Here is a 20509-nt window from a genome sequence, read left to right on the forward strand (position 1 = left end):
TGGCGGTACTTCACTTTCTGTCAGCCGTCGTTTAATACAAGAAAAGTGTTCGTTGCTGGCGTTCAAACTGGCAGGTGAGATAATTTGTTCTTTTATGACTGTCACTGTCTGTTTTTCCATCCACAGGTTGTAAAGTATCTTAATCGTTCCAGTTCAAATGATGATAGTCGCGAATGCTAATTAAAAATGACCCGCGAGGAAGAAAACAAAGCGTTTTCAAGTTAGCAAGTAAGCTAGCTAGCTGTAGCGTTAGCTGTGAGGTTGTTTGTGTACTGCAGAGAGAAGTGAAGAAGAACCACTGTCTCCTAAAGCGCGATTCACTGACTTTATTTATATCATCTGGTCCAAATATGCATCAACATATTCACATATGTGTCAGGATTTGCCTTATATCAGCGGGTTTACTCGGAGGAAACTAGATACAGTGTTATGTTTGGTCTGCTGTAACTAACATTGTAAACGTACAGCGTTACTTAGGCAAACTGTGGACTCATGAAGATAGCGTTTACCTTTTCTTTTATAACAACCAGTACAGTAAACCCCAAGGAACGACATTAAATTCTCGTGTCCTCCTCCTTCTTTTGGTGTTTTTCAGGAACAATGGATCAGAAAATTCCTTATGATGACTACCAGCTCCCAGTGGTATTCCTGCCTTCCTATGAGAACCCACCAGCATGGATACCTATACAGGAGGTATGCCACGCATTAGTAAAACCACCCTTAGACAAATAAAACTACGAAAATATCAGCTTTTTCTGAAGCTTTCAACTGCATCTTCAGGACTGAGATTTCTCAGTTGTCATGGAGATGGCACAGATGTTGGCTGACCGATAAGGCAGAGAATAAGAAAAAACAATTTATTTCCTTAAAATGTGAACATCTGACCTATCACATGGAGGCCTGGGTACATGGGCTGTGCATTCACACCATTTGGTCTATCAGATGAAGCCCCAGATGGCTGTCAGCTACCCTCTCAGTAATTGGTGTTAATCTGGTCAAAACCCCATCACTGTTGGATATAGTGAAAGGCCTCCTTGATCTTTCTCTGGCTCTCCGCTGACTCGTGATCAGTGACTTTGACCCCTTTTTCAGTCACTGTTATGACTGCTTGACTATGGTACAACTTAAAGCTCTGCAGATAAACAACCTTGTGCACCTTGAGTTAAGGATTTCAAGATTTCCTGTGTAAAAAAATGTAACTTTCACACTCAGCATATATAACTTTTCTGCTTATTGATTTCGTTGTAAAGATCTCTGAAGATTTCAACTGGTTAAATTGTCCACAATTACTTTTAATAAGTCAAAGTGTGTAAGAGGGATCAATCTCACAGCCGTACTGAATATCATGCCTCCATTCTGGTGGTGTCGTGTCAGCTTTTCTTTGTCGTTGTACATCTTTAGCGGGTTCATCACCCGGACTACAACAACGAGCTCACCCAGTTCCTACCTCGTACCATTGTGCTGAAGAAACCTCCAGGAGCACAGCTGGGCTTCAACATCCGTGGGGGCAAGGCGTCGCAGTTGGGAATCTTTATATCCAAGGTGTGTGTGTGTGTGTGTGTGTGTGTGTGTGTGTGTGTGTGTGTGTGTGTGGCTTTTACTGGCATTCATACTTGTTGTGCCTCTGACTAAATGTTTGCTTTTCACAAATTTCCACCTTGTGATTTCTAATTTCTATCCGTGTGTGTGTGTGTGTGTGTGTGTGTGTGTGTGTGTGTGTGTGTGTGGGGTGTGTTGTGTGTTGGCAGGTGGTCCCAGACTCAGATGCCCACAGAGCAGGATTACAAGAGGGAGACCAAGTTCTTTCTGTGAATGAGGTTGATTTCCAAGACATAGAGCACTCAAGAGTAAGTCAGAGCAGTGATTTTAATCAGTACTTTATCATACAGTTTCTGTCTGTGTACTGGTGTATTAGTGGTTTCAAGAAGTTTCCATTCACATTACCTGGTTGGTTGATAACATTTTTACTGCACATCTACAACAACTGACCCCAGGAAGACGAGTGATGGCTTTATGGAAGCTAACGGGGATACAAATGAAGGATAACGAATAACAATATGAAACCGCTTCATATATGCAGCATTGGTTGTTCTGTCTTCTTCACTGTAGTCAGAACACATTGAAAGTGCCGCTTTAACATATATGTGTCATCACGGAAACCTGAATGGATAGCATTGACACAGCTTTGAAACACAGAGCTGGTGTGTATCTATAAGGTTGAACGTTCTTGTCATTTCCTGAACCGGTCAGAGCCGGCTGTTCTGTCCACCCCCACGAAAATCCAAACTGCATATGAATGGAGCATTTATTTGGGGTTGGGTATTTCATTTAGATCAACCAAAAGCAATGTTTTGACCAATGAAGAGAACATTATTTTGGCTGCATCTCATTGTGTAAGTAAATTGTTACAGCTCAAGGGCACAGTTCAGGACTCGCATACATAGACATAAAGATAGCTATGTTGTCAAAAATCTCCTCAGTAAGCGTAGCCCGAAGTTCCATTGTTGTCAGCATTTTGCCCAAACAGTTTTTACTGGTGAGAGCCTTTTGGTTATATTGTATTATGCTCATTTCTTCTTCCTCTTTAGGCTGTAGAGATTCTGAAGACTGCACGAGAAATACTGATGAGGGTTCGCTTCTTTCCTTACAGTAAGTCTTACTGTCTTCACGCCCGGTCATGATACTCTCACCTGTTACCTGTGGAATGTTCCAAACAGGTGTTTTGGGAGCATTCCACTTTCCCAGTCTTTTGCTGCTCCCGTCACAACTTGTTTGACATCCCTTTATTAGTCACACACACACACACACACACACACACACACACACACACAGAGTTACAGAGGGGGAAACTGCACACACCATGTGTTTGTGAAATTCTTTTCTCTGCATTTAACCCATCCGCGGCAGACCAGGAGCGGTGGGCTGCCAGCTGACAGCGGCGCCCAGGGACCCAGTTCTCTTTTGTCACCATTGGTCAGGCATGTTTTTAATGGGGTATTTTTAAGGAGGATACCCCAGGTGAACACAGGGAGAACATGCAAAGTCCACACAGAAAGGCCCCTTTTTCCTCAAGCAGCAGGCCCCGAAGGCACGGTGGAGGACACGCCCCCGGCGCCCACAGTCGAACACAATCGAACACAATCAAACCCGGGACCTTCTAGCTGTGAGGTGACAGTGTTACTACAGAGCCACCGTGCCACACATTTGAAGCGTGTTGCTGGCATCCAATTGGCCGCATCTCATCACACAATTGGATTGGATTGGCATCCAAAGCTGATGAGGTAGAAATATCTTTGGTCTTACAAATGGCGCAAAGTGGCTAACAGCGTCATTGTGTCGGTGCTGCTTTCTGACCAATGCAGTTGTCATTTTCACGCCCAGCGCCCACAGTGTGTAAATAGCAAATGGACTCACCTCCATCTGTGCGCCCACGGTCGTGTTAGTAATGTGGTGCGGTCAGGCGTATTGTTGTCAGCAGAAAGCGATTGTGCCATTGACCAACACAAACGTCGATGACGCAGTGTTATTCAGATAGTAAGATCTCCCGTGCTTGCTTCACCTCAGGGAGCTTTGGCAGAGTCCCGCTGCTCCTGTAGATGACCTGCTCACAATGCGTTCACTTCATGCACGTGCAGATCCATTTCCTGCTCCAACCAATCGTCCATTTAAATAGCTGTGTGGCAGGTGCTGGCACACCTGGCTTTTAAAGCGAATGGCAGATGACACCCTGATTAGTTTAATTCATGTTACACCCAAAGCAAACCTGTGATTAATTCAGAGACTAAATACAACCCCTTTGAGCCTTACTATGTGGCATGATTATGTGACATTAACCAGCAAAAGTGGAGCTGCACACACCCTAAATGACTTACTAGCACTTTAGATCATGCACTATAGGTTGTTTAAATAGGGCAGTTAGTCTTTGTACTGCTTTCAATTGAGCGTCTGTCAAGAAGGATGAGCAAATTAGCATGTAGCTATTTGTGTGTCTCTTTAGTGATCATTATTGAAAATATAGGCCTGATTTCTTGATGCAAACAAACATTTAACAGCATCAGAAGACAGAAATAGTTCAGATGTAGTTGTTGTCTAGTGTTACTATTAAGATTAGACAAAGTAGAAGTTCATTCATCCCAGATGAAGCTTCTGGGTTCAGTTTGGTCCTGATGGCAGATTCCAGTCTGTTTTGAATTTGTAACATGTGCCTTTTATCATCCTGCACTGTGTTAATACTACAGTGTGTGTTATACAGCCTTTTAAAATGACACTAAAAAGGTTCATGTGAGGGAAGCTTACATAAAGAATATATGTCTTATTGAGGAGCCAAACCTCAAGAATTTAAAGCCTGTCAGCACTTCGATGCCGGCTTGTTACAGTAGCCCCACACGGCAGGTGATGACATCTCACTGCAGGTCATCAACAACAAAAAAAACTGTCTTTGGAGCCACTGAAGAGGAGACTATATGATGACATCCCTGTTAGTATTTTAATGTTGTTCTCTCCATGTTCCTTTGTCAGACTACCAAAGGCAGAAGGAGAGGACTGTACATTAGGTGGCAGCAAAGAGAGATATGTGGGCAGACGTGTCCCTGCGCGTCATTACCCTCCTCCCACAGGACTCTGGCCTCCATTCTGTCTCAGCTTCTCCATGACTGATGTATGACTAACACACTCATTCAAAGTACTCCATTTAAGGACAATGTATACTCTGTTATATACTCGCTCACCTAGATACTCCTGTGATACGTGATTTCTGCTCTGTCAGAGTGTATTCACAGGACGTGAAGGAAGCAGAAGCTTAGCAGACATTTTACATTATAAATTATGGAACTGATATGTATTTTCTAGTCATGCATAACAATTATAGACCCTGCATTATTTAATGAGGCGCAGCTTTTATTCCCTTTTCCTCAAGCCCTAATTACATCAGAATCAGAATCAGAATCAGAAAAAGCTTTATTGCCAAGTACGATTTTACACATACGAGGAATTTGCTTTGGTGAGGTTGATGCATGATACATCTATCAAGAAGAAGCAATTAAAAAGTTAAAAACTTTTTTTATGATTCTGCTGTAGTCCTAAAAATATATTTTAGTCAGGTACAGAGAAGCACTTATGTGTGCTCTATACATTGCTTTGGTGACACTGTTACAAAGTGTGTATGTGTGTGTGTGTGTGTGTGTGTGTGTGTGTGTGTGTGTGTGTGTGTGTGTGTGTGTGTGTGTGTATATGTGTATATAAATATGTATATATATAAAAAACACACACACACACGTATGTATGGGTGCATGCCTGCCACACGTACGTATATAGACACACACACACACACACACACACACACACACACACAGACATATATTTCTATATATATGCATATACATACAGGTACATACATACATACATACATACACTCAGTTGCTAGTTTATACGGTACACCTAGCTAAAACTAATGCAGTCCAGTACATCAGCCCGGCAATAAATCTAGTTGTCCTGAAAATGCTACAAAAAGTAATAATTTAGCTTGACATCCACCAGCTTATTTTCCTGGAGCTTTTGACTGCATTTCACAGTTCTAGTGCTTATTCTAATGCTTCTTATTTTTTGTCTTCCTCATTTGTCCTGATGAGGGAAGACTAAATATCAGACACACAACTGAACATTTTAACGTGAAGGTGGAATTTATTGCAGGACTGATGCATTAGACCACATCAGTTTGAGCTAGATGTTTCTAATAAACTGGCAGCCGAGTGTATCGACATGTAAAAAAAAATATACATATGACTTGAATTTTAGTGCACTGACACATATGGTACAAAGATACTCTTAAGACTTCTGGCAGATTTGAAGTATCACTGATCTAAATATCACTGTGAATATACCGCAGATCCATTCTTAACATATTTAACACATTTTTTAATTGTGTAGGAGAAACTGAGTTGTGTAGATATATTTAATTGACTGCTATTGTGGACTCAGCATTACTTTATAATGGTAAAGTAGGGCTGAAAAATGAATTGAAATATTACCAAAATTGCAATATCCAAATCAGGAGCTGCAATGTTTGATAAAGGTAAAATTGCTGTTATAATTGAAGCACTGTGGGGCCACAGAGAGGCCCCAGCCTACGGATCTTATTATCCTGATAAATGGGGACATGCTTGTCTGCTGTCAAGTATTAATTCTGCTAATGTTTCATACATGAGCACAACCCTAACACTACATGAGTGCTCCTTGGCCCAGTGACCTTGTAGTCATTTAATGTGTGACCTGCGGTGCTAAACTGCTGATAAGTATGACGTCCAACATGCTCTTAAAGTGCATAACAGCACGTTGTGCCATGGATCTTAGCGTAGCGCTAAAGCCTGTAATGTTTCTGTTTTTCATCATTGTGCAGTGGAGAATCTGGTGTTATCAGGATTTCACTCCATCTGCAAACTTAATCAGGTATTTTCATCATTTCTGGTTGAAGATGTGCTAATCAGTACAATCAGCAGACACAAGCTGTGGCCAAGGAGCAGATCCTCAGACAATGGGACATTTATAGAACACACTTCTGGATGTTACTGCCAGGATACAGTCAGTTCATTGTTTGATTTTGTGGAGACTCATGTAAATACCTACCTGTTGCATCTCAACGCTGTCTTATTCTTTTGTACACTAATGACTCTCATTAAAGGAATACATTCTGTTTTTCCACCTGGTGGTGTTTTTCAGAGAAGTTTAAAAGTTTTGAACCCTCGGTAACCTTTTGTCTTTGCTCTTGAAGAGGCTGAACCACAGCTGGGAATGGACCGGTTTGCTCGGGTTCAAGTAGCCAAACTCGTTCCACTTTGTTGGTTGATTTCTCTTGAGAATGACTTGTCATCTTAAGAGGAATGCAGTCGATGATAGTGATTACCAAAGCATGTTAACCATGTGAGGTTTATTAAAAAAAACAAAACAAAAAAACAGTCAAGACCATGTAATATTCTTAACATCAAGTATCAGAAGAAAAAACTAATAAGGCCCACAAGGCTTCTTTCCAGGGTCTTTTCTCCATCATGACTTCATCAGCGCTAACTTCAAGTAAATAAATAAAGTACGAGATATCCTTTATGGTCATTCCAATCCTTCAACTGACAAAACACAAACTTTCTATGTACATTTTACACGTTAATACAACCTAACTAGATTTTCATTCTCAGAAATCAATAACCGATCCCCTCCTTGAGTGCCAATCCAAGTCTAGGGTCTGTATAACTTAAAATGAGGATTAGCTCTCATAAACTCTGATTGCACAACATCTGAATAAATACAATGAACCTTCAAACAGTCTTCAGATGGAAACACTGCACATTTGCTCACTAATCACGACTAAATAAAACTGACTAATGTTAACATAATAATAATAACACATTTAAAAACAGCATCGGTAGCAAACGTAGCGATAGTGTTTTGTATTTTTTTTTTTTTTTTGCATAAAGATAGAAATAAATGCCTTTCTCCAGGTTGACACCCAGAGCTGCTGCACAGACCTTTCACCATGTTAACTCATAAACATGACACATATGTTTCTAAAAGTGTAACCGGCCGTATTAATGTGACGTAACAAAATAAAACGTAGCAATTTTAAGCGTCCACTTCAGGCTCAGATCAGTCTGATCGGACAACAAAGAAAAAATGGCTGAGCTAAAACAGTTTCTGATATGTCCCAATGCGCAAGTAAAGTCTAAAAATCCTCTGTGAAAACTCCGTAATGTAGATTTCACTTCACTACGACTTTGACTGCAGATCAAATTTCCATTCATAGTCACTTGTAAAGGCAGAGAGCGACTTGTGGACACTTCATTACCTCATTGAAAATGTGTATTTTACATAGCTGCGACTAAAAGGCCCGACAGAGGAGCCACTGTAAGTGGAATGCTATAACTGACACATTCAAACCCCAACCCCTCTAAACCTGTACATTATTAAAAAGAACCAAAACACTGCAGAAAGGCTTAGCTTAGTTCAACGTGAGGTGAACGGCAACTTGATCTGCGCTCGTTTCCGCCTGTCAGACAGCTGTAAACACTTCATGCTCTTGCTCATCCCATAAGGCACACTGACGTGGAACAACTGGAGAAATCACAGCGCTGGAGGTCTCAAGTCTTAGTGAATTTGCGGCTACATGTGGCCGCCCTTCCTCCCGCCACTTTGGTGCGATTTAACTGCTGTCCTCGCTGTCCTGAACGTCATCCTTGGAGCTCTCGTCCACGTTTTCCAGGGAGTCCGCTCTCTGTATGGACAGCTCGGCGGGGTCCATCATGGCCAGGGTGCTCTGCTCTGGGTACAGCCAGGGCTTGTGATCGGGAGAGTTCTGCCGCTTCCACTCCGGGTAGTTCTGCCCCGCCTTGTGCACGCTCTTCATCACCTGCAAGGTGTGGTCAAGAGTGGACATGTTATCAGAGGGGCGCAGTCTGACAATGAGGGTCGTGCCACACCTTTGGTCACAAAGTGTTGTGTAACATCATGTGGCAAGCAGTTGCACAAGTCTCTTTACAGCTCTGACAACCATTAACGTTTTAGCAATGCTGTATTGTCAAGCACAATCGAGAGCTTTCCTTTGACATTACAGAGCAACTAAATTCTTCACCCAGGCGTCAAAAAAAAGAAAACTGACTAAACTTCATATTTTTTCAATGTGCTGTCAGGAGTTTTCTGGTATAGAGCTGACATGATACATTGACTGATCAACGGGAAATTTAATCTGCGACTGTTTGGATAATCTAACAATCATTTAAGACATTTTAGAAGTAAAGAAAATGCTAAAAAAATCTCTAGTTTTAGCCTCTCAAATGTAAATATTTGCGGTTTCTTGTGCTAGTAAGCTGAGTATCTCCAGGTTTTGACCTGTTGGTCAAAAACAACTGAGGACGTCGCCCTGGTCGTTGCATATTGTGGTGGACGTTTGCACTGTTTTCTGACACTTGAACAAACCAGCTTTGAGAGAATCTGTGCATTATTCAACAATGAAAGAAACCTTACTGCAGTCACTCACATTTAAGCAAGCGTGCACTCCTGCAGAAATCTAGCGAGACCCCACGTCTTAACAGCTATTTTCTACAAAAAAACCCTGCTCAAACTGCCAAAATGCACTTCGTTACATGTGTTTTGTTCACTGCTGCTTTTACTTTACTTTTACGGTTAAGGTTCTTTTGATTCCACTGATTTCGGATTGTTTTATTTACTCTTAAAAGACCTGTAACAGTAAGAATTACATTATTTTCCTTCTCGTGTTGAACGCTCTCTACTTATTGTATGTGTTACGGCCTCATTGTGGTTCAGTTCTAGAAATCACCGACTGGGTAAAGAAGGTCCATGTTTCTGTTCAGTTGGTGGCACTTTCTCACACTGATACACCTCAGTCTAAATAGTTTGAATCTGCGGGGGACATGAAACCAGGGGAACAAGTTCTGCCGGGAGAGAGAGAAACGGCTCGAGCTGAGATGCTCTTTGTCAGCGATCTTACCGCGACAGGCCCTTAAATTGAGTTTCTATGGTTACCATTGTCCTTTAAGACACATGAAACCCTCACTCCCTTACGCACACACACACACAAACACACCTATTACACACTTTTTAAATCAGCTCATGGACACACACCCACACTGTCTGACACGCTGATGCACGGTTCATTTTTAAGCTTATCGCTTTCCGTGCTGCTGCTGATGAGAAGTAAACAAAACGTAGACCACAGTTGTGTGACTTCACTCACCCTGGGAGCGAGAACCTGCGAGGCTTTGTTTACCACGACCTTCGGGAGAGAACCTGGAGCAAAGAGATGAAAAATAAAATTTAAAAACAGCTTTAAAAATGTTCAACAACAGTTCGGAGTGTGAAAAGAAAAATGTTTTGGGTTGGTTATCATCTTACCTTTGGGGTCAGCTTGCGAAAGGTATATGAAAGTACAGCTATTCGGTCCTGTGGGCTTGATGTAATAGCCAGTGAGGATGGAGACGGCCCTCACAAGGCTGCTGCGAGGAGGGTATTTCTGTAATTGAAGCAATTTGCAGAAAAATGAGAAAAACTAACTAAAAACACCTCCTTCAAGATGTGGGACAAGTTATGTGACAGTTAAGACAAATGTTAAGATAGAAAATAGCTTTTAAACAAACATGTTCTAATTAGTTCAATATAAGACAAAAGGTGCCAGAGAGCTGCAGAAATGTCACGTTTGAGGACAGTGGTTACAATGTGGCTGAGAGTGTGTGGAGGAGGAGGAGGTGGTGGTGGCGTACCGGGTGTTTGACCGAGAAGTTAACGATGATGTACTCATCATCCATCACCTGCCACGAACGCAGAGTCACCACGTCTCTGTTCTTGATCGGCTTTGGACAAAGCCCTGCAGAGACAGAGAGAGAGAGACATAAAAATAAAATAAAAAGACATAAAAAATCTGGTTATGTTGTGCAAGACTTCCTTCATGACTTGCATTTTCCACTGTCACATCCTGAGCCTGGACAAGTGCCACTTTGTTATGACAATAAATACGCTGGTGGAACAGGAGGCCGCTCAGGCCTCATCGCCGAGGGCCTCAGCAGCCTCCAAAAAGCGACTACTAAATTAGAAATGGAAGGTTAAAGCGACACAATGCGCTGTGGATGGGGTGAAAGATCAATCTGAGTGTGTAAACATGGACTGAAGCTCGCTGATGGGAAAATAATGGCACCATTGTTTATATTTCGCTACGACACAAAGTAAAGGTCGACTTTACTCTTTGCACTGTTCAAGAGCAACACACTTCACATAAAACACTTTCATTGTTCTTGGCCAATAAATTCGAACAAATAAAAACTGGCTTTGATGACGCACGGTGTTGAACCACTAGCCGTCCTCCATCCCAAATGTGAATCACTGTCTAAATATGCACTTTCTCCTTCACTGTTTGGATTTCTTGTGTGTGACTGACAGGTGAAACTCACTCAGGCCTACCTAACAGGTGTCTGCTGGGTGACGCGCGCGCGCGCGCGCACACACACACACACACGCGCGCACACGCACGCGCACACACACAGAGAAATGTGGTAAGATTCAACAAAAGAGGAGTCCTTACATGAGTAGTAGCCCACATCGGCATTCGCAGAGAGCCGGGCGATGTCAAAGCTCTCGGACATGGCGGGGTCCCACTCCTTGCGGTACTGGCCGTCGTGAATGACGTCGTACATGGTGGCGGCCGACACATCTTTGATTATCATTTTACACTGAAACAAATGGCCAGCGTTAGAAAAAGTTCCCATCAGACCGGCGCGACACCCTCACGGCTACTCCGGAGGATGAAGTGTTGAACTTACCTTGATCTTGTGGACTTTATTAGCGTTATTTCCCTTCTTCGCCGGAACTTCGACCCACACTTGCATGCTGTGATTGTCATACTTGTTCTGCCAATTCTCCGTAGACAAACACTGCTGTCTGAAGTCAGCAAAGACCGCCTCGTCGGGTAAAATACTCGAATTAACAGACATCTTTTAAAAAAAACAACCTATTAAACTAAATCTTCCTCTAAAGAAACCGCACGCAGCCCGCTCAGTCCAGAGTGTGTTTGGCTGAACAGGTGTAACACTTCTGAGGTTGTGTGTTGGCTCGAATAATATATGCCAGCAGATCACCAATCAGGTCGAGCAGGATTTTTGCCATTCCTTCCATCCCCTCTCCCTCTGACGTCACGGCACTTCCTGAATCCAGGTGTGCTACGGCAGGTGCGTTGTGTTTGGCCCCGCCCTCGCAGACACGAACCAGAAAGGCCGAACCTCGTTCAAAAGTATTGACTTTTTGCAGTATCGTCCGGTTACTACAGGTCGAAACTGATACTACGGAGAGAGCTGCGCTGCTTTTATTGTCAGAAAGTGTGAAAGATACAAAGAAGGTAACACATGGTGGGCCGGACGCTGGGGGCGGCGCAGGCGGAGTGGGTCGGTGCGAATTGCTCAGTGCTGATGAGTATCATCACGACTATAAATGTTAGACAATAGAAGTACCATGAGTGAAAGATGAATCATTTAAGTCTGAATTTGTCCTCTCAATTGTACCTACAGGTAGTTTTTTTTAACCACTGTTCAATATTGGTTCTAATTAAATAAATACCCTTCTTTAAAACATGGCTATGTGAGGGTGTGTGGCTGTTTTACTTGAACAACTCCCAGCCAACATCATCAAAAAATAAATCAATAAATAAATCAGTTATAATGCTGAAAAATTCGGAACTTTAAAACACAGATGTACAATTTTACAGCTGATCAAGCCACCACTTTCTTTTCCAGCCATGTGTAGCAAAGAGTCATGTTCAAGGGCTGTGGGAGATCTGGGTTTTGAAGGTAATCACAGTAGAACCGTTTTAAAATCATGTGCTTTTAATAGCTTACAGCCAAAAAGGTACATCAACCAAGTAGCAGTCCTGTCGTGTGTGTAGTACAACCTCATGTTCACTTAGCCACACCTTTCTGTTGTAACATGTATTACCTAATGAGCAGTTTCAGTCTACTCTGGCAACATGACCGGTTTCTCACGTTCATTTCCGGCGCTGCGTAGCACTGATTACAGACCGCACTGATGTCCAGAACATGTGGATGCTTGTTGATCTGTAGCATTAGGTCATCAGACTGATACCAAATACTCTGTCGCAGAAGCACTTCACAAAGAAAAAGCTAACGACGTCAAAGTTTGGTGAAATATCTTTATTTTATTCCATGTGATAGGCCTACACTTGTGTTTCATTAACTCTCCTTTTTATACATCAGATAGTAATAGTACATTATTCACACAAACGTTGCTAAACACGAGTAGACAGCATATTTCAAATGGACAGACACAATTCAGAAGAGCACAAAGCTGAGTATTTAGTCAGTGACAAGTAATAGAAGAGCTGCTCATGTTAAAATGGTTGTTTGACGTCGTTAAATACTTAAATTTTGAAATCCATTTTAAAACGCTGACATTTCAAAACGAGCTACAGCAAACGACCAGTGTCTTTTGTTGTGCTATGGCTAGTTAGTTGGTTTGTGTTACACTGTGAGTGTGTGTGTGTGTGTGTGTGTGTGTCTGAAGACGGTGCAGCCTTTACCTGCGACTGTAAACCAAGTTACCGAGTACACACACTGCAAAAAGTCACTTCTAGCTGTGTGACACTAAAAAAAGAAAAAGAAAAAACAAAACAAAACATTGCCGGGGCCTAAATGTTGCCTTTAGGTGGCATCCCAGCAGACACGCAACCAATAAATAAAATAAACTTTCAACATGCGTGTCAGCATCTGCACTTTTGGTCAAGCATACAATGTTATCTGTATGTCCAAGTTACAAAATAAATAAAACATAAAACCAACAGTCCTACACAGGCAATGGCAATACAGCAAAAGATACTGCAACTAACTTTTCTGCGCTTTTTACAGCAAGGGTGTTAGTAAGCGTTAGCTGTATCTGAGGACAAACTCTTATCTACCAGCTCTACAAAACAACTAGTGAAGCCATGAACCAGTCAGCAGGCTTCTTTTATATTTTACAATATTGTGGCTTGATTCAGTGCACAACGTTGGTGAACAAACAAGCAAGGCATCTGTGTTCTTATCCATATAAATCCTGCATGGTGAGCATGCTGCATGTCGTTGCAATAGTGTAATCAACACAAATTATCAATGAGATGGTGGGTACGTCATAGCGACCAAAGTGGCAACTTTCCATCAGCGTGGAAAAACTAAACACTGGCTTTTTTTTTTAATTTCCTACATTAGGGGCATCTAATAGCTGAATGCTCCTCCTCAGACATGTTAGTACGCGTGCAGCTAATTCAACAACATTGGAAAGATAGTTGCTTTAGTTTTAATGCGGACATAGCTTCAGGTTAGTAGCCGTTCTAATGAACTTGGGATGGCGTCACTTTGATGAAAGAAGGTATTTATTTCCTCATTACTTGGTTACACATCCCTTTTACTGCACTGTTTTAAATGAGGTCTCAAATTAAGCACATTTAGTCTGCTAACACACTGTTGGATTTGCCAGTTTAAGCCTACAGATGTGTTAGGTCTAAACAATACCTAATGAGTGGACCACCGAGCCTTTTCAATGGAAAACGGCCCTTTCGAGCCTAATGTGGTCACATGAGGGTTAGCAATGATGTAAATTCACTGGTAAGTTCCTGTCTCTACTTCCTCAAAATAAGACAAAGTCAAGAAATAATCAGCAATCTGAGAGATAGAAGAGCTTCAGGCAAACTCTCTATTTAAAATAGAAAAAGTCAAATACATTGGACTGAGAAGTCAACCTTGCGGACTCATTTAAATAATCTCAAGCAGTTTTACTTTACAACAATGACAAGAGTAACAGCACTAAGATTCCGAACTGTGCAATAACTCATGAGCGGTTAGCTATGTCAGTCTGCAATCCTATATAATGCCATGCAACTGGATGAAAATCTGAACATATCATTTAACTTATTCCTTGTTTTAAATGTTTACTTTGTAACCATTTTTTCCAGATAATCTGTTTCAATACAGTAATGCACATCCACACGGTTACTCTGAAAAGTCACTGAGTTGAGACGGAAAAAAGAAAAAGAAAACAGACAGGTCCTCCATCCGAATGGCAGTGTGCCAAGGGTGGAGAGGTGGCCACTGAGAGACAAGCTGTTGGTGGGGAGGAGACAGGCTGGGTGAGGGTGAGGTGTACTAGCATGAGCAGCTGCTCTCGGTGACAGTCATCTCTGGCTGTTTCTCCAGTTTGATGTCGATCACTGAGAGGACTTGGTTAAGAAACACCATCGATGAATTTGCACATTTCATTTCACTATTTTCTGCAGTGCTATCTGGCTGCCATCTCCTCTGTGCACATTCTCTCTTCTCTGCAGAGTCACTTGCGACCAGCTTGCCTGATTTCCTGCTATTATAGTATTAAAGCCGTGGCTGTAACAACCTGAAAAAAGCACGACGACTCCCGCTAAAAGCATCTTTAAAAAGGATACTGTCCTCTTTGCTTTTCTCTGGTGTGCTGTCCATCCCAGGCAATGCAGCAGCAACTCGACGGAACAGCTACAAAACAAAGTTAGAGGAATTGAACAGCTGAACACATTTGAAGAGGTCTCGCTCGAACGAGATCTGAAGTAAAACGCTGTCAAATCGAGGTGGGTGATCCGGATGAAATCTTCCATCACGGTGTGGTCGCCACATTGAGATTTATCTATTAAATTCTCATGGAAATGCAATTGAGGAGCCAAGAACGTCTATTTAGGTCTCATCTGGTGTCACATTCATGCAATTCAAACCTGCCCATTCGTTTGCTCCATTAGTCACAATGGCCAAATACAACCAGAGATATTCAAAGCGTAGTTAGCTGAGTATAGATGAGACAGAAGACTCTCTGATGGATAGTTATACTGCCTCTCTTACATTTACATACACCATAATCACCCACCCCCACTGCCAAATAGGCTAAATCCAGTACAGACAGAAAGTGATCCAAGCTTTGACTAGCAGAATCATACATTTCATTCAGTGAATAACACAAGAAGTTAAAGCCGTGATATCAAAATGTGATTGTAGCTGCTGATCTGGAGGACAGCCTGAAAGTGAAGGTTGCCGTGCTAACCTCCTCCACTGAGCAAATCCATCGTATTCACAGAAACACTTTGAAAGCTGCAGGAGTTTTAGTGAATCAGACAAAAAGAGGGGTCGGGGTGGGGGTGGGAGGGGGGTCAACTGGTCTGATACAGTGGTGAGAATGCTAAGACGTGTTGTGATGTCACAAAAGGGGAAAAAGGAGACGGAAAGAGTGAAGAGTAGGCTCTGATGGCAGAATTAGCTCAGCTACCTCGAGAGAGCAGAATCTCTACCTGTTTGACATTGTAGCCAGTCTTTGCGCTGGTTTCAATGAACATGACATTCAGTTCCTTAGCTCTCTGCTCGCCCTCCTCCGTGGTGATCTGTCTGCTCAGGTAAAAGCAGAGGGGGGAGATGGACGAACAGACAGATACGGAAAGAAACGCAAAGAGGACAGGCCAAAAGGAGAGGGAGGAGATGGAGAGAGAAACAAAGACAGCTCAACACAGAATCTTGTTTCGAGTGAAAAAGAGAGCGAGAGGTTAGTTTAGTTATAACACACACAGACTGACGGAGAGGAAGACAAAGGGAGAGAAGCTGCTGTGCTGAGTAACGACGAAGCAGCAGGAAAACCAGATCACTCATTCATTCAACAGCCACGCTTGCTCTGATCCGTATAATAATTACATGGAGGGGTTGTACATCCCCGACGGCACCGGCTGGCCTCCCTGACCTCAAGGACATCATGACTGTCAGGACTATTTGTCAGTATGACACCGGCTGCTGCTGGACACCAACCTGTTTGACGTTATAGCCAGCCTTGGCGCTGGTCTCTATGTACATCACATTGAGCTCACGAGCTTTCCTCTCTGCCGCCTCAACAGAAACTTGCCTGCCATGGTCCCGGGAAGGGAAGGAGGGGGGAGGGGAGTGGTGTGGAGTGAGGTGTTGAAGGAAACACACACAAAACAAAAAAAATCAAAATGACATGGAGAGAACAGAGCAGGAAGGGGAACAATAAAAGTAAAGCAAAGAAAAAACAAGCAGAACAGAAATATGATCAAATCATAAGAAATAAAATTAGAGAAATAAAAGTACTCAAATCACTAATAAAAAGGTTGGAGTGTGCAAAAATACCAGGGGATGATAAAAGTCAAAACTGGATGAGATGCACTGAGGGGAAGAAAAGTGGGATTCCAGGCTTTGGCAGAGTTTATATGCTATAATGCTTAATGCTACCCATTTGCTAATTGTACTGTCATTATACAATTACAGTTTATGTACTTATCATTGAAAAACACCATAAGAAAATCATCACCGTAGTCTTTCACACATCTCGCACAACCATGTACCTCTTATCCGCCAAGTCTGTTTTGTTCCCAACAAGCATGATAATCACATCACTTCCTCTCTCTGTTCTCACATCATCAATCCACTTTGAGGTTTGCTGGAATGAATTAAGATCTGTGAATGAAAAAGAACAAACAAACACACACACACACACACACACACACACACACACACACACACACACACACACACACATTTACTGGACACATCAACCACATGTAGCCCCCCCAAAACACAACATTTAGCATTCTAGTCATAGTTAAAAGTGAGCACAAGCACATATTACTCTTCATTATAAAGGCAGAGCATCCTATGTAGAGCAGTCATGTTAGGAAGCAAACGTATTAAGAAGATAAGAAGAGAAGCTTGAAGAAAGAAGACGTACTGAGGAGACTCTGAAGGTTAATAGCAGAAAGATGTAAAGTAGCAGCTATGACGATATAGTTTCCCTCTAATGGCTCAAGAACCCTACACAAAGGTTAGAGTACAGCCCTGACTCACTGGTGATGTCATAAACAACCACGGCAATGGTAGAGTCACGGATGTAGCTGGGAATTAGGCTACGAAAACGCTCCTGTCCAGCAGTGTCCCAAAGCTGGAGCCGGACCTGAGGATTGGAGCGGAGGGGAAGAAAAGGGGAAGGAGGTGGAGATAAAGAGGGGAAAGGCAGGACAAGAAAGTGGAGGATAGGACAGACATGAAGGAAGTGCAAGCCGAGCAGCAGAGGTGAAAATGGCCTTTTTATGGAGGAATGGGGAGAATCATTCAAATGCAGCAGGGTCGGAGATGACCAGCGTGCAAATAAGACATGTAAGAGGAGGCCCTGCTGAATCATTATTTCAGCTGTTAGGGGCCCACAAGGTGACATCTGAAGACATTTTCCGTTATTCCTTCCATCAGCCTCATACGTAACAGCATTTAGAAAGCACAGACCCCCGTGGACACCCCCTGAGAAATGTTTTAGTATTGCTACAGCTGATGCAGTCTGAAATATACCCTTGTCACTGTCCAGTGGGGTTTATCAGGCTAGCAAATGTTCTTCTCTTTTTGGCCTTCCACATATTAAGCGAAGGACAAGGAGGTAAGGCAAGGCCATGATACCTACTGGCTATGTCATAAACCACCACAGCAGCGGCTGAGTCTCGGATGTAACTGGGGATGAGGCTGCGGAAACGCTCCTGTCCGGCTGTATCCCAGAGCTGCAGCCGAATCTGTGGCCAGCCATGAAATGAATGTGGAAAGGAGGGGTGGTGGGGACATTTCACGACCCAGCCAGGGGATGGAAGGAAAACAAAAACTTGAAATAACGATGGGAACTTAAAACATGATCACAGGTCTAACAAAACGAATGGCAAACTCTAAATCCTTGTAAAAAACAAACAAACAAAAAAACCAATATGGACTGGTGAAATGGATATAAATGGTGGCTACTTTATAATGAGCATGTGCATGCTTTAAGCTTTTCTAGCAGTTTTAAAACTACAACAATGAGAATGATGAGAATTACAATAAAATATACAGGGCTTACCGTGCGATCTTCTAAGTACATGGTTTTTGACAGAAAGTCAATGCCAATTGTTGCCTGCAAGACAATTTTTGCATTAAAACATTGGTACAGGCACAACATTTGCATAATGTCAATATCTAAGAAAAATAATTCCACAAAGGTGTTGGACCACATTGTATAATGAAATTATCTATAAACCTTTTCGCAACATCTAAACTTGTCGTAGCAGGAACAGTTCAGGTGAAACTAAAAACATGAACAATGGCTTTGTTCCATTTGACTGTTCCCTCATACTGCGCTGTGGTATGTCATCATAAACGCTAACAAAGGACCTGAAACTGTAAGATCAAAAACAGCCGTCATTTACTAACGGCATCACTTACACCTGTCTGAGGTCTGTGTCATATTGTGATGAACATGTATCATTACCTGATAAGTGTTGTCGAAACTGTCATACATAAACCTGGTGATGAGTGAGGTCTTCCCAACTGTACAAACACATTAAGAGACACTTTAAGATTTGATCCTGGCAATCACAGATCACACTCTACTATAGCCAATTATATCAAATCGAATTTTGTGTAATAGGTAGAAAAAAAAAAAGCAATATGACTCAGTGACAGCACACAGCGAGTATTGCTGTCCTCATTGATGTGGACTGTCGAACCCACACGCTGAGCTGGCACTATGGGTGGAGCCACAAAATTTGGAAAATGAAAAATGTCTCAACTTTTCACATTTGTTTCGTGACGAGAGGCTGTCACTGCAATGTTAGAAATTCAACTGTAAAATACAGTCACGCATGATAATGTCAGTCTCAGTCCGTGCGAGCTGACGTTAAATGGGGAAAAGGCCGACTGGTCGGGACCCAGTGGCCGACGTGGCTCTGCAAGGTGCTGCCGTAAGAAGCTAACAGCTAGTGAGTTGAAAAGCGCTACACTGACAAATATTGATGAACGTAAGTCCCTTCACGTACACGGGGTCGTCTGCTTGGAAGCAGAGATTCACAACAAACTCCTGGCAGCCACACTAGCGTTTCAGGAAGATAGTGGCCGTCAATATCAGGTATCGTTACTGCCAGTTTATTTCAGCTTCGCACGGCTAACTGCTAGCTGCTAGCTAAAAGAAGTTAGCCAGCTTTCGCTAGCTTCAGTTACGTTAGATGATGCTGATGCATCACAAACTCATGGCCACAATAAGGACATTGGCCACTGATTTAATCTGGCAACAAACCAATATGTTGAAGAAACAGTGCTGATATGAAACGGTAAGTCTACTTATTAATGGCATTTATCGTTAAAATGAAGAACGAGATGTGTGGCTAGCTTAGGGATTTACCGTAGCTAGCCATGCAATGACATCATCACGAGTCAAGAAAAAAATGCTGTGTCCATCATCTTTTTGCCATCTCATTCTTTCTTAAACACATTACTGACACTGACATATTTCTATCTCGCTTTGTATCATCACTGGCCATTAATATCCCGTGGGTAACTTTATCCTGCTAGCCAGTAGCAAGAGAAGCTAGTTAGCTTCGTGGATCTTAGCCACTTCTTCTAACATATTCCCCACATCCGACCAAATTAACACTTGCTTCAAGCACACAGTTGTCCGCTTACCACTCTGTTCACCCAGAAAAACGAGCTTGAACTTTCGTAGAGGGTTGCCAAACTCTCCGCCGCCGGTCGTGGTTGACATTTTGTCAGAAAATAACAGCTAACTAGCTGACTTGGCTAATGATGTGATGTCTAGACCGGAGAGGAGTAAGTCGTGTATCCTTATCCTGCACTAGCCAGCCAGCGCTATTGTTTTCTCAAACATACAGAAGTGAAACAGCGCAACCAAGAGGCAAACGCTGAGAGACAACGTAAAGCCTTACTGTATGTCCATATTATTATTAGAATCAATGACTATTTATCATCATATGCCGAACAAAATAATGCCTAATCCATTTTAGCTGGACAGAAGGAGAGGACATTTGCTCATACAGCAGTTGGTCTCTGCGATACTACCCTGCACAGATTTAGCTGCTGACATTTTGTGCCATTGTTTTTGCTTTTTGTAATATTTGCTGGACTGAATTTCCCCAGTGTGGATCACTAAAGTCATA

At 42.4% G+C, this 20509-nt stretch overlaps 3 protein-coding genes across 7 annotated transcripts; 1 reads left to right on the forward strand and 2 right to left on the reverse strand.

Annotated features, from left to right (window-relative positions):
• On the forward strand, positions 1-6696 carry pdzd11 (PDZ domain containing 11). 2 transcript variants are annotated; one of them, XM_070963500.1, is made up of 6 exons: positions 1-74; positions 596-693; positions 1402-1542; positions 1749-1847; positions 2589-2649; positions 4519-6696. In XM_070963500.1, exons 2-6 carry the CDS (start codon positions 601-603, stop codon positions 4551-4553), a joined length of 429 nt encoding a protein of 142 aa, XP_070819601.1. In that variant the 5' UTR covers positions 1-74; positions 596-600; the 3' UTR covers positions 4554-6696. The 2 variants fall into 2 exon arrangements, with proteins under 2 accessions (XP_070819601.1, XP_070819600.1); XM_070963499.1 differs by lacking the exon at positions 1-74 and adding an exon at positions 110-228 and having other exon boundaries at positions 4519-4888.
• Positions 6697-7455: 759 nt separating this feature from the next.
• Positions 7456-11827, reverse strand: stard14 (START domain containing 14). The gene is made up of 6 exons (XM_070962714.1): positions 11313-11827; positions 11075-11222; positions 10260-10363; positions 9895-10012; positions 9737-9789; positions 7456-8392 (listed from the first exon to the last, which is right to left on the reverse strand). The coding sequence occupies exons 1-6, from the start codon at positions 11481-11483 to the stop codon at positions 8186-8188; spliced, it is 801 nt and encodes a 266-aa protein (XP_070818815.1). The 5' UTR covers positions 11484-11827; the 3' UTR covers positions 7456-8185.
• An 850-nt stretch (positions 11828-12677) lies between these two features.
• Positions 12678-20409, reverse strand: rab41 (RAB41, member RAS oncogene family). Of its 4 annotated transcripts, none has more exons than XM_070962967.1 (8): positions 20019-20409; positions 18829-18887; positions 18421-18474; positions 17394-17499; positions 16895-17006; positions 15836-15929; positions 14969-15035; positions 12678-14740 (listed from the first exon to the last, which is right to left on the reverse strand). In XM_070962967.1, the coding sequence occupies exons 1-8, from the start codon at positions 20095-20097 to the stop codon at positions 14676-14678; spliced, it is 636 nt and encodes a 211-aa protein (XP_070819068.1). In that variant the 5' UTR covers positions 20098-20409; the 3' UTR covers positions 12678-14675. The 4 variants fall into 4 exon arrangements, with proteins under 4 accessions (XP_070819068.1, XP_070819071.1, XP_070819070.1 ...); XM_070962970.1 differs by lacking the exons at positions 15836-15929; positions 17394-17499 and adding exons at positions 16341-16434; positions 17998-18103 and having other exon boundaries at positions 20019-20204; XM_070962969.1 differs by lacking the exon at positions 15836-15929 and adding an exon at positions 16341-16434 and having other exon boundaries at positions 20019-20201.
• Between the last annotated feature and the right edge of the window lie 100 nt (positions 20410-20509).

Source organism: Chaetodon trifascialis, chromosome 5 (assembly GCF_039877785.1).
Source record: "Chaetodon trifascialis isolate fChaTrf1 chromosome 5, fChaTrf1.hap1, whole genome shotgun sequence".
NCBI lineage: Eukaryota > Metazoa > Chordata > Actinopteri > Chaetodontiformes > Chaetodontidae > Chaetodon > Chaetodon trifascialis.